General features: G+C 50.6%; 1 protein-coding gene across 1 annotated transcript in view; it reads left to right on the plus strand.

Moving 5' to 3' along the window:
- ncam2a (neural cell adhesion molecule 2a) overlaps positions 1-21,375 on the plus strand; it is a 161,048-nt gene that overhangs the window by 72,578 nt on the left and 67,095 nt on the right. The window contains exon 11 of the mRNA XM_078409730.1: positions 11,342-11,461. Within this exon, the coding sequence (XP_078265856.1) occupies positions 11,342-11,461 (120 nt within the window). The remainder of the gene's footprint in view (positions 1-11,341; positions 11,462-21,375) is intronic.

Genomic DNA, 21,375 nt, shown 5'->3' on the forward strand with positions numbered 1-21,375 from the left:
TTAAGGATAGCGGAGTCAGGGGGTATGGGGAGAAGGCAGGAACGGGGTACTGATTGTGGATGATCAGCCATGATCACATTGAATGGTGGTGCTGGCTCAAAGGGCCGAATGGCCTACTCCTGCACCTATTGTCCATTGTCTATTGTCCTGGGATGTTGCTTGGTTAGCTGTTACCCCAGCACTTTGGGTCTATCCATCAATGCTAGTGTTTAATGTAATGTTCATTGCAAGTTCCTACCTAACTGGCCTTTATCAGTCAGTCCCCTCCCTCTCCATCTCTCCCCGGCGGTGCTGGCTCGAAGGGCCAAATGGCCTCCTCCTGCACCTATTGTCTGTTGTCTATCCAAAAACCAAGGCCGCCCTCTTAGATTGTTCCTTGGTTTACATATTGCTGTCTATGGGAGATTGTTGTGTAGGTAATGACCTTACAAGTTCCTTGGTCGTTCGATCCTTTGGACCATGAAAGGTTGGATCTAAATGCAAATTCTTTCCTTGCATCAGCAAGCCAAACTGTTTCAATTTGGAATATTATATTTCCTCATTCTCTCTCTCTCTCTCTCTCTCTCTCTCTCCCCCTTTCTTTGCTTTTCACTTTCCTGTAACTGGTTTCCAATTAAGAGCACCAGGGCGACACAGCAGGGGGAAGGTCGAGGCCATTTGGGGAAGAGGTCAGCCTGTCTTGGTGGCTCTCCGAGCTGGCTGGCATTAGTGGGAAGGGGCTGCCCAAGGGGCTTGCCTCCGAGCTGTGTTTAACGTGGGCCAGTGGGAGGCTGAGTAACAGTGCAATAAAGGCCGCTGTTTACAATCTGTGTCCGAGTCCTTTCCATTAGAGGCATCATCAGCCTCCTCTGTGCTCGCTGTGGGGTAGCACGTCGTAATGATGCAGGATAATTAGAGTATCTGTGGCCCGCTGCTCCCAGGAACACAACAGCCTCTCTCTTTCTTTAAAGAAACTTTTTTTTAGAGACGCAGCGCGGAAGAAGGCCTTCGGCCCATCGAGTCCGCTCCGACCAGCGATCCCCGCACACTAAGACCATCCTACACACACACACACACACACACGCACACACACACACACACAACATTTATACCACTCCAATTAACCCAGCAAACCTGCACGTCTTTGGAGTGTGGGAGGAAACCGAAGATCTCATGAGAGAGGAGCACCAGAGAAAACCCTGAGTTGGGAAAATACTTTTTCACCTCACTCTGAAGAAGGGTCTCGACCCGAAACGTCACCCATTCCTTCTCTCCCGAGATGCTGCCTGACCCGCTGAGTTACTCCAGCATTTTGTGAATAAATACCTTCGATTTGTACCGGCATCTGCAGTTAGTCGTCTTATATTATTTCACCCAGAGAGTTGTGAATTTTGTGGAATTCTCTGCCACAGAGGGCAGTGGACACCAATTCACTGGATGAATTTAAAAGAGAGTGAGATAGAGCTCTAGGGGCCAGTGGAATCAAGGGATATGGGGAGAAGGCAGGCACGGGTTACTGATTGTGGATGATCAGCCGTGATCACAATGAATGGCGTTGCTGGCTCGAAGGGCAGAGTGGCCTCTTATGGTTCTATGTTTCCATGTTACTATGTTGTGGAATTTACTGAGTTGTTATAGACAATAGACAATAGGCGCAGGAGGAGGCCATTCGGCCCTTCGTGCCAGCACCGCCAGTCAATGTGATCATGGCTGATCATTCTCAATCAGTACCCCGTTCCTGCCTTCTCCCCATACCCCCTGACTCCGCTATCCTTAAGAGCTCTATCTAGCTCTCTCTTGAATGCATTCAGAGAATTGGCCTCCACTGCCTTCTGAGGCAGAGAATTCCACAGATTGAGGCTGACTCATTCAGGGAGTATTGTGCCCCACTACTAACTGGTCCAAAGGGTTTGCAGTGTCAGGAGGGGAGTCATTCTCTACAGGGGACTAGGCAATGGTGGATCATAAGACCATAAATGATAGGAGCAGAACTAGACCATTCGGCCCATCAGGTCTACTCAGCCATTCAATCATGGCCGATCTATCTCTCCCTCCCAACCCCATTCTCCTGCCTTCTCCCCACAACCCTGACACCCGTACCAATCAAGAATCTATCTATCTCTGCCTTAAAAATACCCACTGACTTGGCCTCCACAGCCTTCTCCAGAGGATAGAAATAGATTTAAAATGCCAATTAAGAACATCATTGACGAGTGACGTTTGGTGGGGTGGAAAGGTGACCGGTGGAGTTGATCAATAGGAAGTGTGAGTATAGATTTGCACGCGGGTCAGTTGAAAAACCTGACTGAACGTCGAACTGACAGACTGCACTGCAATTGTCAGTGGTGTATTAAAGTCTGCTCTCCAACTCCGTGCCAGTGCGAGTCCGGGCCACAGCGCCATTCTCAAGCCATTCCATTCCGTCACGGCCTATAGCGTTGCCACAGATAGTGAGGTGGCCTGAGCTAATTGTAATTAGATTTCCCACCAAACTCAATCCATCACTTGTGACACCAGCTCCGCTTGTTCCCGCGTACAACGTCATTTTGATCAAAGAGAGACACGAAAGGCTGGAATAACTCAGCGGGGACAGGCAGCATCTCCGGAGGGAGGGAGGGAAGGAAAGGGTGACGTTTCGGGGGTCAAGACTCGGGTTGCCAACTGTCCCGTATTAGTCGGGACATCCCGTCTTTTGGGCCAAATTGGTTTGTCCAAATTGGTTTGTATTAGTTTGCCTAATACGGGACCGCCCTTGTCGTATTAGGGCCAGCAGGCGCTGTAGGCCCGGACAGTGTAGGGCCTGAACGGTGTAGGTCCGGACGCTGTAGGTCCAGACAGTGTAGGTCCAGACAGTGTAGGTCCGGACAGTGTAGGCCCGGACAGTGTAGGCCTGAACGGTGGTAGGTCCGGACACTGTAGGGCCCGGACAGTGTAGGTCCGGACAGTGTAGGCCCGGACAGTGTAGGTCCGGACGCTGTAGGCCCCGGACAGTGTAGGTCCGGACGCTGTAGGCCCGGACAGTGTAGGTCCGGACAGTGTAGGGTCTGGACAGTGTAGGTCCGGACACTGTATGCCCGGACAGTGTAGGCCCGGACAGTGTAGGTCTGGACACTGTAGGCCCGGACAGTGTAGGTCCGGACACTGTAGGCCCGGACAGTGTAGGCCCGGATAGTGTAGGTCTGGACACTGTAGGCCCGGACAGTGTAGGTCCGGACACTGTAGGCCCGGACAGTGTAGGTCTGGACAGTGTAGGTCCGGACACTGTAGGGCCCGGACAGTGTAGGTCTGGACAGTGTAGGTCCGGACACTGTAGGTCCGGACAGTGTAGGCCCGGACAGTGTAGGTCCGGACAGTGTAGGTCTGGACAGTGTAGGTCCGGACACTGTAGGCCCGGACAGTGTAGGTCTGGACAGTGTAGGTCCGGACGCTGTAGGTCCAGGACAGTGTAGGCCCGGACAGTGTAGGTCTGGACAGTGTAGGTCTGGACAGTGTAGGTCTGGACAGTGTAGGTCCGGACGCTGTAGGTCCAGACAGTGTAGGCCCGGACAGTGTAGGACCGGACAGTATAGGTCCAGTGGCGCAGCGATAGAGTTGCTGCCTTGCAACACAAGAGACCCGGGTTCGATCCTGACTGCGGGTGCTGTCTGTACGGAGTTTATACGTGCTCCCCGTGGACCTGCGTGGGTTTTCTCCGGGTGCTCCGATTTCCTCCCGCTCCGTAAAGACGTGCAGGCTCGTAGATTAATTGGCTTCGGTAAAATTGTAAAATGTCCCTGGTGCGTGTAGGGTAGTGTTGTAGTATTACTGTGTGGGGATCGGATCGCTGGTCAGCGCGGACTCGGTGGGCCGAAGGGCCTGTTTCCGCGCTGTACCTCTACACAGGTTTGGCAGGACATTGCACGGAGGGATTATTGCAATCTGTGTTTCCGATGCGAGGATAATGAAGCCCATCTGCTGTAAAATTGTTCGGGATTCCTTGGGAATATCTTTCAGGAAAGCAGAAACCATCTGCCGCAGTCTTCATTAGGAATAGGAGCAGAATTAAGCCATTCGGCCCATCAAGTCCACTCCGCCATTCAATCATGGCTGATCTATCTCTCCCTCCCAACCCCATTATCCTGCCTTCTCCCCGTAACGTACCAGGCACCTGCACTAATCAAGTGTTGCGTGGGATAGTCATAGTCATGTGGTCGTACAGCACGGAAACAGGCCCTTCGGCCCAACTTGCCCATGCCGACCAACATGTCCGATCTACGCGAGTCCCACCTGCCAGCATTTGACCCACATCCTTTTAAACCTTAGGTCGACACAAAATGCTGGAGTAACTCAGCGGGTCAGGCAGCATCTCGGGAGAGAAGGAATGGGTGACGTTTCGGGTCAAGACACCTTCTTCCGACTGATGTCAGGGGAGGGGGCGGGACAAAGATAGAATGCAGTCGGAGACAGGAAGACGAGTGGGAGAACTGGGAAGGGGTGGGGAGGGGATGGAGAGAGAGGGAAAGCAAGGGCTGTCTGAAGTTAGAGAAGTCAATGTTCATACCGATGGGGTGTAAACTACCCAAGCGAAATATGAGGTGCTGTTCCTCCAATTTCTTTTTCCCTTTAAACCCTTCCAGTCCATGTACCTGTCCAAGAGGTATGTAGGTTAATTGGCTGGGTAAATGTAAAAATTGTCCCTAGTGGGTGTAGGATAGTGTTAGTGTGCGGGGATCGCTGGGCGGCGCGGACTTGGTGGGCCGAAAAGGCCTGTTTCCGCGCTGTATATATATGATATGATATGATATGAAGAGTATTTTAAATGCCATTATAGTACCAGTCTCAACTACCGGATTCCAGATTCCAGATTCAGAGACAGTTTCTTCCCAGCTGTTATCAGGCAACTGAACCATCCTACCGCAACCAGAGAGTGGTCCTGAGCTACCATCTACTTCATTGGAGACCCTCGGGCTATCTTTATTGGGACGTTACTGCAACTTTATCTTGCACTAAACATTATTCCCTTTATCATGTATCTGTACACAGCTCGATTGTAATCATGCATTGTCTTTCCGCTGACTGGTTAGCACGCATCAAAAAGCTTTATACTTCAAAAAAACAATAAACTAAACCAAACTAAAACTTAACTACCTCCTATGGCAGCACATACCATATACGCAGCATCCTGGAATTTAGAAGGATGAGAGGGGGATCTTATCGAAACATATAAGATTATTAAGGGGTTGGACACGTTAGAGGCAGGAAACATGTTCCCAATGTTGGGGGAGTCCAGAACCAGGGGCCACAGTTTAAGAATAAGGGGTAGGCCATTTAGAACGGAAATGAGGAAAAACTTTTTCAGTCAGAGAGTTGTAAATCTGTGCAATTCTCTGCCTCAGAAGGCAGTGGAGGCCAATTCTCCAAATGCTTTCAAGAGAGAGCTAGATAGAGCTCTTAAGGATAGCGGAGTCAGCGGGTATGGGGCAGAAGGCAGGAACGGGGTACTGATTGAGAATGATCAGCCATGATCACATTGAATGGTGGTGCTGGCTCCTGCACCTATTGTCTATTGTCTATTGTCTATCCTCTGTGTAAAAAAAAGTTGCCCTTCAGGTTCCTACTAAATCTTTGCCCTCTCATCTTAAACCTATGTCCTCTGTCTTTGATTCCCCTACGTTGGGGAAAAGACTCTGTGCATTCACACTCTCTACCCCCCTCCTGATTTTATACACCTCTCTTCGATCACCCCTCATCCTCCTGCGCTTCAAGGAATAAGGCACTAGCCTGCCCAACCTCTCCTTACAGCGCTAGCATCTTTGTCAGCACGGATAAGTTGGGGCCGAAGGGCCTGTTTCCGTGGTCCATGACTCTGTGGCTCTAAGACTCCAGTGGCCATTGTCGAGGTGCAGGTAAATCAGGCTCCTGCCACTCTTCCCAGGGACTATTTATGTTGCCGCAAATCACCGCGGTTTGTGATACTTGAAGGTATCACAAAATGCTGGAGTAACTCAGCGGGTCAGGCAGCATCTCGGGAGAGAAGGAATGGGTGACGTTTCGGGTCGAGACCCTTCTTCAGACTGATGTCAGGGGAGGGGGAGGGATAAAGAAAGGATGTAGTCGGAGACAGGAAGACTAGTGGGAGAACTGGGAAGGAAGAGGGAGGGGAAAGAGAGGGACAGAGAAGCTATCTAAAGTTGGAGAAGTCAATGTTCGTACCGCTGGGCTGTAAGCTGCCCAAGCGAAATATGAGGTGCTGCTCCTCCAATTTGCGGTGGGCTATATGGCACTGGAGGAGGCCCATGACAGAAAGGGCAGACTGGGAGTGGGAGGGTGAAGTTGAAGTGCTGAGCCACCGGGAGATCGGGTTGGTTAAGGCGGACTGAGCGAAGGTACCAGCATCTGCAGTTGTTTTCTGACTTGTATCTTTCCATCGTTGAGATGGTTGTGCAGAGAAATCCCGAAGCCCACATCAATCAGGCCAGTCCTGGCGGGAGAAGACGGATGGATACCTTTGCATAGCACCGGGGACAGATTGTCAAAGTCGTTTGTTAGCATCACCAATCAAAGACTTAAGACCTTGCCCATAGTGAAAGGCGCACTCTATGCCCAATCCATCTTCACAGCTGGCATCTCAGTGCCCACTTGCGCCACCTCTCAGGCAGCCGTGATAAGGACGAGGTGGTCATCCATCTCCTTCTGGAAAGGTCCATCCGCCAGGAAAGGTCGGCACAGCTCAGGATATTGAGGATAGAAGTTGGGATGCCACGTCGACAGCTTCCAAGATGGCGCCCAACCCAGACGACTGTGTGCGTGCTGGCCACGGAAGCAGATCTACAAACACATAGAAACATAGAAACATAGAAAATAGGTGCAGGAGGAGGCCATTCGGCCCTACGAGCCTGCACCGCCATTCAATATGATCATGGCTGATCATCCAGCTCAGTATCCCGTACCTGCCTTCTCTCCATACCCCCTGATCCCTTTAGCCACAAGGGCCACATCTAACTCCCTCTTAAATATAGCCAATGAACTGGCCTCAACTACCTTCTGTGGCAGAGAATTCCACAGACTCACCACTCTCTGTGTGAAGAAATGTTTTCTCATCTCGGTCCTAAAAGACTTCCCCCTTATCCTTAAGCTGTGACCCCTGGTTCTGGACTTTCCCAACATCGGGAACAATCTTCCCGCATCTAGCCTCTCCAACCCCTTAAGAATTTTATATGTTTCTATAAGATCCCCCCTCAGTCTTCTAAATTCCAGCGAGTACAAGCCGCCCATCACACATTACAATCGCTCCACACTCTTAAATCTCTACTCCAACAGCAAATCGGACTTTGCTGGCTTTACGTTACCCCGAACGTTATTCCCTTATCATGTATCCACACACTCTAAATGGTTCAGTTGTAATCATATGTTGTCATTCTGCTGACTGGTTTTGAACGCAACAAAGCTTTTCACTGTACCTCGGTACACGTGACAATAAACTAAACTGAGCTAAAATGTATTCACAGGTGTGCGACATGTTAGTCATAAGGTCATAAGGACATAAGTGATAGGAGTAGAATTAGGACATTCGGCCCATCAAGTCTACTCTGCCATACCCCTGATCCCTTTAGCCACAAGGGCCACATCTAACTCCCTCTTAAATATAGCCAATGAACTGGCCTCAAACGTATAAGATTATTAAGGGGTTGGACACGTTAGAGGCAGGAAACATGTTCCCAATGTTGGGGGAGTCCAGAACCAGGGGTCACAGTTTAAGAATAAGGGGTAGGCCATTTAGAACTGAGATGAGGGAAAACGTTTTCAGTCAGAGAGTTGTGAATCTGTGGAATTCTCTGCCTCAGAAGGCAGTGGAGGCCAATTCTCTGAATGCATTCAAGAGAGAGCTAGATAGGGCTCTTAAGGATAGCGGAGTCAGGGGGTATGGGGAGAAGGCAGGAACGGGGTACTGATTGAGAATGATCAGCCATGATCACAGTGAATGGCGGTGCTGGCTCGAAGGGCCGAATGGCCTCCTCCTGCACATATTGTCTATTGTCTATTGCCAATCATGGCTGATCTATCTCTCCCTCCTAACCCCATTCTCCTGCCTTCTCCCCATAACCCCTGACACCCGTAATAATCAAGAATCTATCTATCTCCGCCTTAAAAACATCCACTGATTTGGCCTCCACAGCCGCCTGTGGCAAAGAATTCCACAGATTCACCACCCTCTGACTAAAGAAATTCCTCTTTGTTTCCTTCCTAAAAGAAGGTCCTTTAATTCTGAGGCTGTGACCTCTAGTCCTAGACTCTCCCACTGGTGGAAACATCCTCTACACATCCAATCTATCCAAGCCTTTCACTATTCTCTACGTTTCAATGAGGTCCCCCTCCCGCCCCCCCCCCCCCCCCCCCCCCCCCCTCATTCTTCTAAACTCCAGCGAGTACAGGCCCAGTGCCGTCAGACGCTCATCGTACGTTAACCCACTCATTCCTGGGATTGTTCTTGTAAACCTCCTCTGGACCCTCTCCAGAGCCAGAACATCCTTCCACAAATATGGTGCCCAAAATTGCTCACAATATTGGTGTGGCCCAATTTGGAGGTATTGCGTTCAGTTTTGGTCACCCTGATATAGGAAGGATGTTGTCAAGCTGGAAAGAGTGCAGAGAAGATTTACAAGGGTGTTAGCAAGACTCAAGGACTTCAGCTATCGGGAGAGGTTGAGCAAGGTCGTTACTCCTCGGAGTGCAGGAGGGTGAGGGGCGATCTGATGGAGGAGTATAAGACCATGAATGAAATAGGCAGGGTAAGTACTAATCCTACGGGCGGTCACTGTGGCGCAGCGGTAGAGTTGCCGCCTTACAGCGAATGCAGCGCCGGAGACCCGGGTTCGATCCTGACCACGGAGTTTGTACGTTCTCCCCGTGACCTGCGTGGGTTTTTCTCCGAGATCTTCGGTTTCCTCCCACACTCCAAAGACGTACAGGTTTGTAGGTTAATTGTCCCTAGTGGGTGTAGGATAGTGTTACTATGCGGGGATCGCTGGTCGGCGCGGACCCAGTGGGCCGAAAGGCCTGTTTCCGCGCTGCATCTCTGAACTACGCCAAACACATTTTGTGCAGAAAGGAACTGCAGATGCTGGTATATAGCAAAGGCAGACACAAGTGTTGGAGTAACTCAGCGGGTCAGGCAACATCTCTGGAGAAAAAGGATGGGTGGTGATTCAGGTCAGGAACCCTTCTCCAGACTGAAGAAGAAGAATTTCTCCAGAGGTGCTGCCTGAGCCGCTGAGTTACTCCAGCACTTGGTGCCTATCCACTAATCCGACTTTGCTCTCTCTGTATTCCCACCACCCACCTCCACATCAGGAGCCAACTAACCTCGGGACAAATCCCAACAATTCTCTTAGTGGACAAAGCTTAATTTTTATTCAGTTTAGAGATACAGCGCGGAAACAGGCCCTTCGGCCCACTGAGTCCGCACCGACCATCGATCCCCGCACACGAACACTATCCTACACACACCAGGGTCAATTTTATATTTATACCGAGCCAATGAACCTGCAAACCTGTAGGTCTTTGGAGTGTGCGAGGAAACCGAAGATCTCGGAGAAAAACCCACGCAGGTCACGGGGGGAACGTACAAACTCCGTACAGACAGCACCTGTAGTCAATAACGTTGCCAAAAACCGTCTGCATGTGTAAAAGATGCATAAAGGATTTCGCTGTGCAGTTGCATTGGTGACAGATGAAGTCCCATTGAACCGTTAGACCGTTGCAGCAGTCAATGTTTCGATGGTTCTCAGCCTTGCTTTGGCCAGCTTCCAAGTGCAGGTGTAAACAAACGTCGTGGACAAGATGCCGCGAGAGACCCAGACACAGAGCCGAGCAGATGGTCGGCCACATGCCGTTCCATGTTTTCAAAGGTTTACTTACTTTGACTTGGTCCATTTCCAGGAAGATTTAATACAACGCCCAGCTGGTCTGTGACCATTCAACCCCCGTGAGCAGGCGATGGAATATCCAAAGACAGGCACACAAAGCTGGAGGAACTCAGCGGGACAGGCAGCATCACTGGAGAGAAGGGATGGGTGAGGCTTGGGGTCGAGACCCTGGAATGTCCAAGCTCTTAGACAATCTGCAACAAAGCAAGGTCTGGCGAAGGGTCTCAACCCAAAGCATCACCTGTTCCTTTTCTCCAGAGATGCTGCCTGACCCGCTGAGTAGACGGAGTCGATTTGATGGGCCGAATGGCCTAATTCTGCCCCTATCACTTTTTACATAAACTAATACTGAGTTACTCCAGCATTTTGACCCACCAAGTCCCACCTGCCTGAATTTGGCCCATGGATATACTAAAACCCTCGTTTGTTATCTTGTTTGTGACTGAACGTCAGCCATAACGGCACACGATAGCGCGACAATTTTAGGCCCACCTTGCTCACCGTCGTCACTTTAACGGTGGAAATGGGAGTTTTATTGAAATTGGTGTTATATATTTTAAGTTATTCACATTTTAAAGTTTAAATATATCTCCTACGGAGGGAGGGAGGGAGGGAGGGAGGGGGGGTTGCGGGGAATGGAGGGGGGGTTGCGGGGAATGGAGTGGGGGGGAGAAGGGGGGAGGGGAGGGGGGAGAGGGGAGAGGGGAGGGGGGAGGGGGGAGAGGGGAGGGGAGGGGGGAGAGTGGAGGGGGAGAGGGGAGAGTGGAGGGGGAGAGGGGAGAGGGGAGAGGGGAGGGGGGAGAGTGGAGGGGGAGAGGGTAGAGGGGAGGGGGAGAGGGGAGGGGGAGAGGGGAGAGGGGAGAGGGGAGGGGGGAGAGGGGAGGGGGGAGAGGGGAGGGGGGGAGAGGGGAGAGTGGAGGGGGGAGAGGGGGAGGGGGAGAGTGGAGGGGGGAGAGTGGAGGGGGGAGAGGGGGGGAGAGGGGAGGGGGGGGAGGAGAGGGTGCTGCACCAATGCAGGAGAGGTTTGGGCCCAACGGGTCCACTTGGTCTAGTATCCCTCTAAACCTGAGGCAACATTTGAGTGATGCATGTAGTTCTGGCCCCCCCCCCCACCACAGGTACAAGGCGGAGGCTTTGGAAAGGGTGCGTTTACCAGAACGTTATGCAGGAAGGAACTGCAGACGCTGGATTGTACTGAAGACAGACACAAAATGCTGAAGCAACTCGGCGAATCGGGCAGAATCTCTGGAGCCGAAAACCTTCTTCACACTGAGAGTTCTGCGTGCAGTTCCCGACGGCCCGGCTCTGCGTGCAGTTCCCGACGGCCCAGTTCTGCGTGCAGTTCCCGACGGCCCGGCTTTGCGTGCACGTGTCTTCAGGTTTAAACCCGCGTCGGCGGTCCCTTCCGGCACAGGGTAACACTTGTCTCTTTTCTCCTCCCCTCTTCCTGCCCGCAGCTCAAGTCATCCTGACCAGCCTGAAGCCCAACTCGACCTACCACGTCCGCGTGGCAGCCGTGAACGGCAAAGGCCAGGGGAAGCACAGTCAGATGGAAACCTTTCACACTCTCCCAGTCCGTGAGTAGCTTCGTGTCTCCGTCTTTGCCCGCAGTTGGCGGTCTCCCCTCCCCTCCCCCCACCCTGGCTAATACCCAATGGCGTTTCTCATTGCTCCTCGTAATCCTTATTAATGCTTCGTCAAAGACGAGGGAGAGAGATTGCAGCAAATCCCCACAGAGTCCTCATTACACGATATCTCCACAACGACGAACATCAGCTTAAATTCCATTTGGAATATTGTGCAGGACAAAGAACCAAGATTCATCACCAGTGGGTGTAGTGTACCTGGACTTTCAGAAAGCCTTTGACAAGGTCCCACATAGGAGATTAGTGGGCAAGATTGGAGCGCATGGTATTGGGGGCAGGGTGCTGACATGGATAGAAAATTGGTTGGCAGACAGGAAACAAAGAGTGGGGATAAATGGGTCCCTTTCAGAATGGCAGGCAGTGACTAGTGGGGTACCGCAACGCTCGGTGCTGGGACCGCAGCTATTTACAATATACATTAATGACTTGGATGAAGGGATTAAAAGTACCATTAGCAAATTTGCGGGTGACACAAAGCTGGGTGGTAGTGTGAACTGTGAGGAAGATGCTATGAGGTTGCAGGGTGACTTGGACAGGTTGTGTGAGTGGGCGGATGCATGGCAGATGCAGTTTAATGTGGATAAGTGTGAGGTTATCCACTTTGGTGGTAAGAACAGGAAGGCAGATTATTATCTGAATGGTGTCAAGTTAGGAAATGGGGAAGTACAAAGAGATCTGGGTGTCCTTGTTCATCAGTCACTTAAAGTTAGCATGCAGGTACAGCAGGCAGTGAAGAAAGCTAATGGCATGTTGGCCTTTATGACAAGAGGAGTTGAGTATAGAAGCAAAGAGGTCCTTCTGCAGTTGTACAGGGCCCTAGTGAGACCGCACCTGGAGTACTGTGTGCAGTTTTGGTCTCCAAATTTGAGGAAGGATATTCTTGCTATTGAAGGCGTGCAGCGTAGGTTTACTGGGTTAATTCCCGGAATGGCGGGTCTGTCGTATGTTGAAAGACTGGAGCGACTAGGCTTGTATACACTGGAATTTAGAAGGATGAGAGGGGATCTTATTGAAACGTATAAGATTGTTAAGGGGTCGGACACGCTAGAGGCAGGAAACATGTTCCCAATGTTGGGGGAGTCCAGAACCAGGGGCCACAGTTTAAGAATAAGGGGTAGGCCATTTAGAACAGAGATGAGGAAAAAAAATTTCAGTCAGAGAGTTGTGAATCTGTGGATTTCTCTGCCTCAGAAGGCAGTTGAGGCCAATTCTCTGGATGCTTTCAAGAGAGAGCCGGATAGAGTTCTTAATGATAGCGGAGTCAGGGGGTATGGGGAGAGGGCAGGAACGGGGTACTGATTGAGAGTGATCAGCCATGATCACATTGAATGGCGGTGCTGGCTCGAAGGGCCGAATGGCCTCCTCCTGCACCTATTGTCTATTGTCTATCACGCTCTAAGCTGGAAATGAGTAACTGATTTAGTTTAGAGAACACAAGACAGACACAAAATGCTGGAGTAACTCAGCAGGTCAGGCAGCATCTCTGGAGAGAAGGAACGGTTGACGTTTCGGGTCGAGACCCTTCTTCAGACTCTTCTGCAAACTTCTCCAGTTTAGAGACACGTTTAGGAGTTTTGATGGCCAGTGTTCACTTTATGGTTAGTTTAGTTTAGTTTAGTTTAGTTTAGTTTAGTTTAGTTTAGTTTAGTTTAGTTTAGAGATACAGCGCGGAAACAGGCCCTTCGGCCCACCGAGTCCGCACCGACCAGCGATCCCCGCGCACTAACAAGTCAAGTCAAGTCAAATTTATTTGTCACATACACATACACGATGTGCAGTGAAATGAAAGTGGCAATGCCTGCGGGTTGTGCACAAAAAGAATTACAGTTACAGCATATAAATAAAGTTAATAAGTTACTATTAGTGTCGACAAAAATTTAGTCTCTGGGGTTATAAAAGTTGACAGTCCTGATGGCCTGTGGGAAGAAGCTCCGTCTCATCCTCTCCGTTTTCGCAGCGTGACAGCGGAGGCATTTGTCTGACCGTAGCATCTGGAACAGTCCGTTACTGGGGTGGCAGGGGTCCCTCGTGATCTTGCTTGCCACTCACACGATAGGGGCAATGTACAATATTTACCGAAGCCAATTAACCTACAAACCTGCGCGTCGTTGGAGCGTGGGAGGAAACCGGAGCACCCGGAGAAAACCCACGCTGGTCACGGGGAGAGCGTGCACACAAGCACCCGTGGTCAGGAAGGAACCCGGGTCTCTGACGCTGTGAGGCAGCAGCCCGACTGCCGAGCCACCCAGTCGCTCTGTGGCACAGCGAGTCTCTGTAACCATGTGATCAGATGAGATGATGTGTCCTATCTGTCCAGCACAGACATACCAGATTAGCCAGCAGCCCATGTGCACAGCTTGGAAGCTGCACTGGGCATCCTGAAGGGGAAATGAATAAAAACATTATGTATCACAAAATGCTGGAGTAACTCAGCGGGTCAGGCAGCGCCTCAGGGGAGAACGGGGTACTGATTGTGGATGATCAGCCATTGAATGGCGGTGCTGGCTCGAAGGGCCGAATGGCCTCCTCCTGCACCTATTGTCTATTGTCTATTGAATGGGTGACGTTTTGTCTATTGTCTATTGAATGGGTGACGTTTTGGGTCGAGACCGTTCTTCAGAAGGGTCTCGACCCGAAACGTCACCCATTCCTTCTCTCCAGAGATGCTGCCTGACCCGCTGAGTTACTCCAGCGTTTTGCGATACCTGCGATTTATTACCAGCATCTGCAGTTCGAGCCAGCACCGCCAGCATCTGTGGAATTCTCTGCCTCAGAAGGCAGTGGAGGCCAATTCTCTGAATGCATTCAAGAGAGAGCTAGATAGAGATCTTAAGGATAGCGGAGTCAGGGGGTATGGGGAGAAGGCAGGAACGGGGTACTGATTGAGAATGATCAGCCATGATCACATTGAATGGCGGTGCTGGCTCAAAGGGCCAAATGGCCTCCTCCTGCACCTATTGTCTATTGTCTATTGTTATTTTCCTACGCAAGGAGTATTATTGTTGAGTGAGAATCATTTTTCAAGGTAGGCCTTTAGATGGGGTGAGGGAGAGATTGGGCTTTCAATCAGTTATAATCAAAACATTCCTCAGTGAAATGTGGGTAAACCACTGGGTCACTATTGATTTAAGGTCATCGAGACTCTCTAAACTAAGCAGTAAAACCCTCTGTGTCAGTGGCAGGACCTGTGCAATAGTTATGATGTAGTAAAGCCTGTGTTGGTTTCACATCACTCTTCCTCATTGAAGCAGCCAACATAATCAAAGCCTCATCCCACCCCGGTCGTTCCTTCTTCTCCCGTCCGGCAGAACGGGCGGCACGGTGGCGCAGCGGTAGAGTTGCCGCCTTACAGCGAATGCAGCGCCGGAGACTCAGGTTCGATCCCGACTACGGGCGCCGTCTGTACGGAGTTTGTACGTTCTCCCCGTGACCTGCGTGGGTTTTCTTTGAGATCTTCGGTTTCCTCCCACGCTCCAAAGACGTGCAGGTGTGTAGGTTAATTGGCTGGGCAAATGTAAAAATTGTCCCTAGTGGGTGTAGGATAGTGTTAATGTGCGGGGATCGCTGGGCGGGGCGGACTCGGTGGGCCGAAGGGCCTGTTTCCGCGCTGTATCTCTAAATCTAAAAAAGAATAAATCTAAAAGTTTCGGAAGCTTGAAAACGAGCACCACCAGACTCAGGAACAGATTCTTCCCCTCCGAGTCTTTTTACACAGCGTGGAAACAGGCCCTTCGGCCCACCGTGTCCGCAACGGACCACGGTCCCCGCACACTAATGCCATCCCACACACACACACACACACACACACACACACACACACACACACACACACACACACACACACACACACACACACACACACACACACACACACACACACACACACACACACACACACACACGGGGGACAATTTACAATTTTACCGAAGCCAATTAACCTACAAAACCTGCGCGTCTTTGGAGTGTAGGAGGAAACCCGGAGCACCCGGAGAAAGCCCAAGCGGGTCACGGGGAGAACGTACAAACTCCGTACAGACGGCGCCCGTAGTCAGGATCGAACCTGAGTCTCAGGCGCTGCATTCGCTGTAAGGCAGCAACTCTACCGCTGCGCCACCGTGCCGCCCATTCTGCCGGACGGGAGAAGAAGGAATGACCGGGGTGGGATGAGGCTTTGATTATGTTGGCTGCTTCAATGAGGATGCGTGCAAACACCCGTGGTCAGGATCGAACCCGGGTCTCTGGCGCTGTAAGGCAGCAACTCCACCGCCGCGCCACCGTGCCGGTAGACCCCGGGTGCTGTCTTTGTGGAGTTTGCACCTTCTCCCTGCAACCGCGTGGGTTTCCTCCGGGTGCTCCGGTTTCCTCCCACGTCTCAAAGAAGTGCGGGTTTGTTTGTAGGTTAATTGTCCTCGGTAAAACTTGCCCCTAGTGTGTAGCGAGTGGATGCAAAGGCGGGATAGTATGGAACTAGTGCGAACAGATGATCGATAGTCGGGGTGGACTCGATGGACCGAAGGGCTTCCATACTGTATTTTTCGATCAAAGATCCGGGTTCGATCCTGACTACGGGTGCTGTCTGAACGGAGTTTGTACGTTCTCCCCGTGACCTGCGTGGGTTTCCTCCGGGTGCTCCGGTTTCCCCCCACACTCCAAAGACGTACAGGGTTGCTGGATAATTGGCTTCAGTAAAATTGTAAATTGTCCCTAGTGCGTTGGGTCGTGCTAGTGTGCGGAATGATAGCTGGTCAGCACGCACTCGGTGGGCTGAAGGGCCTGTTTCTGCACTGTACCTCAAAAATACAAACTAAATTGTAGTCCGGAGATGGAATTCCTCACTGGACTTCACAAGTTGCAGGAGTAGAATTAGGCCATTCGGCCCGTCGAGCCCACTCCGCCATTCCATCATGGCTGATTTCGACCTCCTCATCCCATTTTCCTGCCTTCTCCCCACAACCCTTGACACCCGTTCTGATCAAGAATTTGTCGATCGCTGCCTTAAAAATATCCACTGACTTGGCCTCACTGTGACATTAATTGCCTGAACTACCTCCTATCGCAACCCGTTATGACGTTCATATGAAGAAAGACTGGATAGACTCGGCTTGTACTCGCTGGAATTTAGAAGATTGAGGGGGGATCTTATAGAAACACACAAAATTCTTAAGGGGTTGGACAGGCTAGATGCAGGAAGATTGTTCCCGATGTTGGGGAAGTCCAGAACAAGGGGTCACAGTTTAAGGATAAGGGGGAAGTCTTTTAGGACCGAGAACGTTTTTTTTCACACAGAGAGTGGTGAATCTGTGGAATTCTCTGCCACAGAAGGTAGTTGAGGCCAGTTCATTGGCTGTATTTAAGAGGGAGTTAGATGTGGCCCTTGTGGCTAAAGGGATCAGGGGGTATGGAGAGAAGGCAGGTACGGGATACTGAGTTGGAAGATCAGCCATGATCATATTGAATGGCGGTGCAGGCTCGAAGGGCCGAATGGCCGACTCCTGCACCTATTTTCTATGTTTCTATGTTCAATATATAGACCACCCTCTGTGGGAAAAAAGGTGGCCCCTCGGGATTCTATCAAATCTTTACCCCCTCACCATAAAACTATGTCCTCTGGTTCTTCATTCCCCCTACTCTGGGTAAAAGACTGCGTTTACCCGATCTATTTATCTCACGGTTTTACAGGATGTGCTGACCTTCTGTGTTGCTGTTTTTTTGCAGTGGTTAGCACGCAGAGTCATGATAGATTCCCAATGCACAGACCCATAATAATGCCCACAGGGACATTGTCAAATATCACTGTAGTTGGTTGTAGCATTTCAATTTTTATTAATGAAATAAATCTCAAGACCCAAAGCCTGCTCTACCGTCTGTAGATAGCAGTTCAGCACTGCTCTCTGGTTATGGTGGGACAATAGACAATAGGTGCAGGAGGAGGCCATTCGGCCCTTCTAGCCAGCACCGCCATTCAATGTGATCATGGCTGATCATTCTCACTCAGTACCCCGTTCCTGCCTTCTCCCCATACCCCCTGACTCCACTATCCTTAAGAGCTCTATCTAGCTCTCTCTTGAATGCATTCAGAGAATTGGCCTCCACTGCCTTCTGAGGCAGAGAATTCCACAGATTCACAACTCTCTGACTGAAAAAGTTTTTCATCTCATCTCAGTTCTAAATGGCCTACCCCTTATTCTTAAACTGTGGCCCCTTGTTCTGGACTCCCCCAACATTGGGAACATGTTTCCTGCCTCTAACGTGTCCAACCCCTTATACGTTTCGATAAGATCCCCTCTCATCCTTCTAAATTCCGATTCAGTTGCCCAATAACAGCTGGGAAGAAGCCACCCCTGAATCTGGAGGTGCGCGTTTTTTTTGCACTTCCGTACCTTTTTGCCCGATGGGAGAGGGGAGAAGAGGATGAGACTAGATCCTAGATTATGCTGCTGGCCTTGCCGAGGCAGCGTTGGGTATAAACAGGAGGGAGGTTGGTTTTTCTGCGATGGTCCGGGCTGCGTCCACAATTCGCTGCAATCTCTTGCGGTCTTGGATGGAGCTGTTCCCAAACCGAGCCGGGATGCATCCCGGTAAAATGACAGAACAGCCATGGTTGAATGGCGGAGTGGACGATGGGCCGAATGGCCTAATTCTGCTCCCATCGCTTAAGAACTCGTGAAGATGTCTCTAAAATTTTATCATTGCTCCCGTCTCCACCCCAAGAGCGCGGAGAGGATTTACGAGGATGTTGCCAGGACTTGAGGGCCTGAGCTACAGGGAGAAATTGGCCTCTATTCCTCGGAGTGCAGGAGGATGAGGGGTGATCTTACAGAGGTGCACAAGATCATGGGCGGCACGGTGGCGCAGCGGTAGAGTTGCTGCCTTACAGCGAATGCAGCGCCGGAGACTCGGGTTCGATCCTGACTACGGGCGCCATCTGTACGGAGTTTGTACGTTCTCCCCATGACCTGCGTGGGTTTTCTCCGAGATCTTCGGTTTCCTCCCACATTCCAAAGACGTACAGGTATGTAGGTTAATTGACTGGGTAAATGTAAAAATTGTCCCTAGTGTGTGTAGGATAGTGTTAATGTGCGGGGATCGCTGGGCGGCACGGACTCGGTGGGCCGAAGGGCCTGTTTCCGCGCTGTATCTCTAAAAAATCTAAAAAATGAGGGGAATAGATCGGATGAATGCACTTAGTCTCTTACCCTGAGCAGGGGAATCAAGAACCAGAGGTCATACTGTAGGTTTATGGTGAGAGGGGAACGATTTATCAGGAACCTGTGAAAATTGTAAATTGTCCCTAATGCGTGTAGGATAGTGTTAGTGTACGGGATGATTGCAGTTGTGTACGGATTCAGTGGGCCCAAGGGCCTGTTTCCATGCTGGATCTCTAAAGTCTAAGGAGTCCATTTGACCCATCATGTCTACAGTTCATTGCCCCTCCAGCTCCAAAGACAGACAGGTTTGGAGGTACATTGGCTTGGTTAAATTGTAAATTGTCCCTCGTGTGTGTAGGAGAGTGTTAGTGTGCGGGGATCGCTGGTCGGCGCGGACTCGGTGGGCCGAAGGGCCTGTTTCCACGCTAAACTAAACTAAACTAAACTAAACTAATGCTTAATATTTTGTTTGCAAACACGTTGGATGTACGTTAGTTGCTGCAGTTGTATGATGTTTGTTCACACATTACCCTTCATAGAGGAACTAACCGGGTAGATGCACAGAGTCTCTTGCCCAGAGTGGGGGGGGGGCGTGGACCATGGACCAGAGGACATAGGTCCAAGGTGAAGGGGGAAAGATTTAATGGGAATCCGAGGGGTAACATTTTCACACAAAGAGTGGTGAAACGAGCTGCCAGAGGAGGTAGTTGAGGCTGGGACTATCCCAACGTTTAAGAAACAGTTCGACAGGTACATAGATAGGACAAGTTTGGAGGGATATGGACCAAACGCGGGCAGGTGGGACCAGTGTAGCTGGGACATGTTGGCCGGTGTGGGCAAGTTGGGCTGAAGGGCCTGTTTCCACACTGTATCACTCTATGACGCTAAAGAGTCACGCTGCCAGGCCTCATACGTTTCTATCTCCTACGTCCATAAATGATAGGAGCAGAATTCGGCCGTTCAGCCCATCAAGTATTTAAATCGTGGCTGGTCTATCTTCCTCTTATCGAAACGTATAAGATTATTAAGGGGTTGGACACGTTAGAGGCAGGAAACATGTTCCCAATGTTGGGGGAGTCCAGAACCAGGGGCCATTTAGAACGGAGATGAGGAAAAACCTTTTAAGTCAGAGGTTATAGGGAGAAAGCAGGAGAATGGGGTTGTGAGAGACAATAGACAATAGACAATAGGTGCAGGAGGAGCCCATTGGGCCCTTCGAGCCAGCACCGCCATTCAATGTGATCATGGCTGATCATTCTCAATCAGTACCCCGTTCCTGCCTTCTCCCCATACCCCCTGACTCCGCTATCCTTAAGAGCTCTATCTAGCTCTCTCTTGAATGCATTCAGAGAATTGGCCTCCACTGCCTTCTGAGGCAGAGAATTCCACAGATTCACAACTCTCTGACTGAAAAATGTTTTTCCTCATCTCAGTTCTAAATGGCCTACCCCTTATTCTTAAACTGTGGCCCCTTGTTCTGGACTCCCCCAACATTGGGAACATGTTTCCTGCCTCTAATGTGTCCAACCCCTTAATAATCTTATACGTTTCGATAAGAGGAAGGTCGATCAGCCATGATTTAAATGGCGGAGTGGGCTTGATGGGCCGAACGGCCGAATTCTGCTCCTATCACCTGTGGACGTAGGAGATAGAAATGTATGAGATGTGGCAGCCCGTAACAGCTGACAAAGCGGAGCAGGCAGAGGGCGGAGAGAGAAGCGAGCAAGTGCGAGGGAGGCAGGGGGTCGCCAGAGTGCGGCGGGCCCTGATGAAGACTGACAGAGAGAGAGAGAGGGGGCCAGGGATGAGAATGAGGCAGGCAGACATCATTAACGTGCCTCCCAGAGGGCTGCTGCGAACGTAATTAAACACGCACACGCAACCCAGGTATGGTCAGCCCCAGGCTCCTCAGGCCAATTAAACCATAGTTACAATCAACTGGCAATTAAGATCAGAGGGAGGCACCAGTCAAGTAGACAGCGACCTACGTCAATGACTGCACAAAGTGCCTGGGTAACTAATTATCCCAGTGTTGGCTGGGATCAGCTTAGGGAACCTTTGGTGACGAACCGAAATGTCCCAGTGTGTGTTGGAAAATAATTGCAGATGCCGGTAGAAATGGAAGGTATCGCAAAATGCTGGAGTAACTCAGCAGGTCAGGCAGCGTCTCTGGAGAGAGGGTCGAGACGTCACCCATTCCTTCTCTCCAGAGATGCTGCCCGACCTGCTGAGTTACTCCAGCATTTTGTGATCCCAGTGTGTGTTAATACGGTGCGATACGATGGAACTCTATTTCTCCCAGGAGGGAAATTGGTCTGCCAACAGTCATAAAAACACAAAATAGAAACATAGAAAACATAGTAAATAGGTGCAGAGGAGGAGACCATTTGGCCCTTCGAGCCAGCACCGCCATTCATTGTGATCATGGCTGATCATCCACAATCAGTAACCCGTGCCTGCCATCTCCCCATATCCTTTGATTCCACTAGCCCCTAGAGCTCTATCTAACTCTGTTTTTAAATTCATCCAGTGAATTGTCCTCCACTGCCCTCTGTGGCAGAGAATTCCACAAATTCACAACTCTCTGGGTGAAAAAGTTTTTTCTCACCTCAGTTTTAAATGGCCTTATTCTTAGACTGTGTGTGGTCCCTGGTTCTGGACTCCCCCAACCTTGGGAACATTTTTCCTGCATCTAGC

This window comes from Rhinoraja longicauda, chromosome 12, assembly GCF_053455715.1.
Source record: "Rhinoraja longicauda isolate Sanriku21f chromosome 12, sRhiLon1.1, whole genome shotgun sequence".
Classification (NCBI taxonomy): Eukaryota; Metazoa; Chordata; class Chondrichthyes; order Rajiformes; family Arhynchobatidae; genus Rhinoraja; species Rhinoraja longicauda.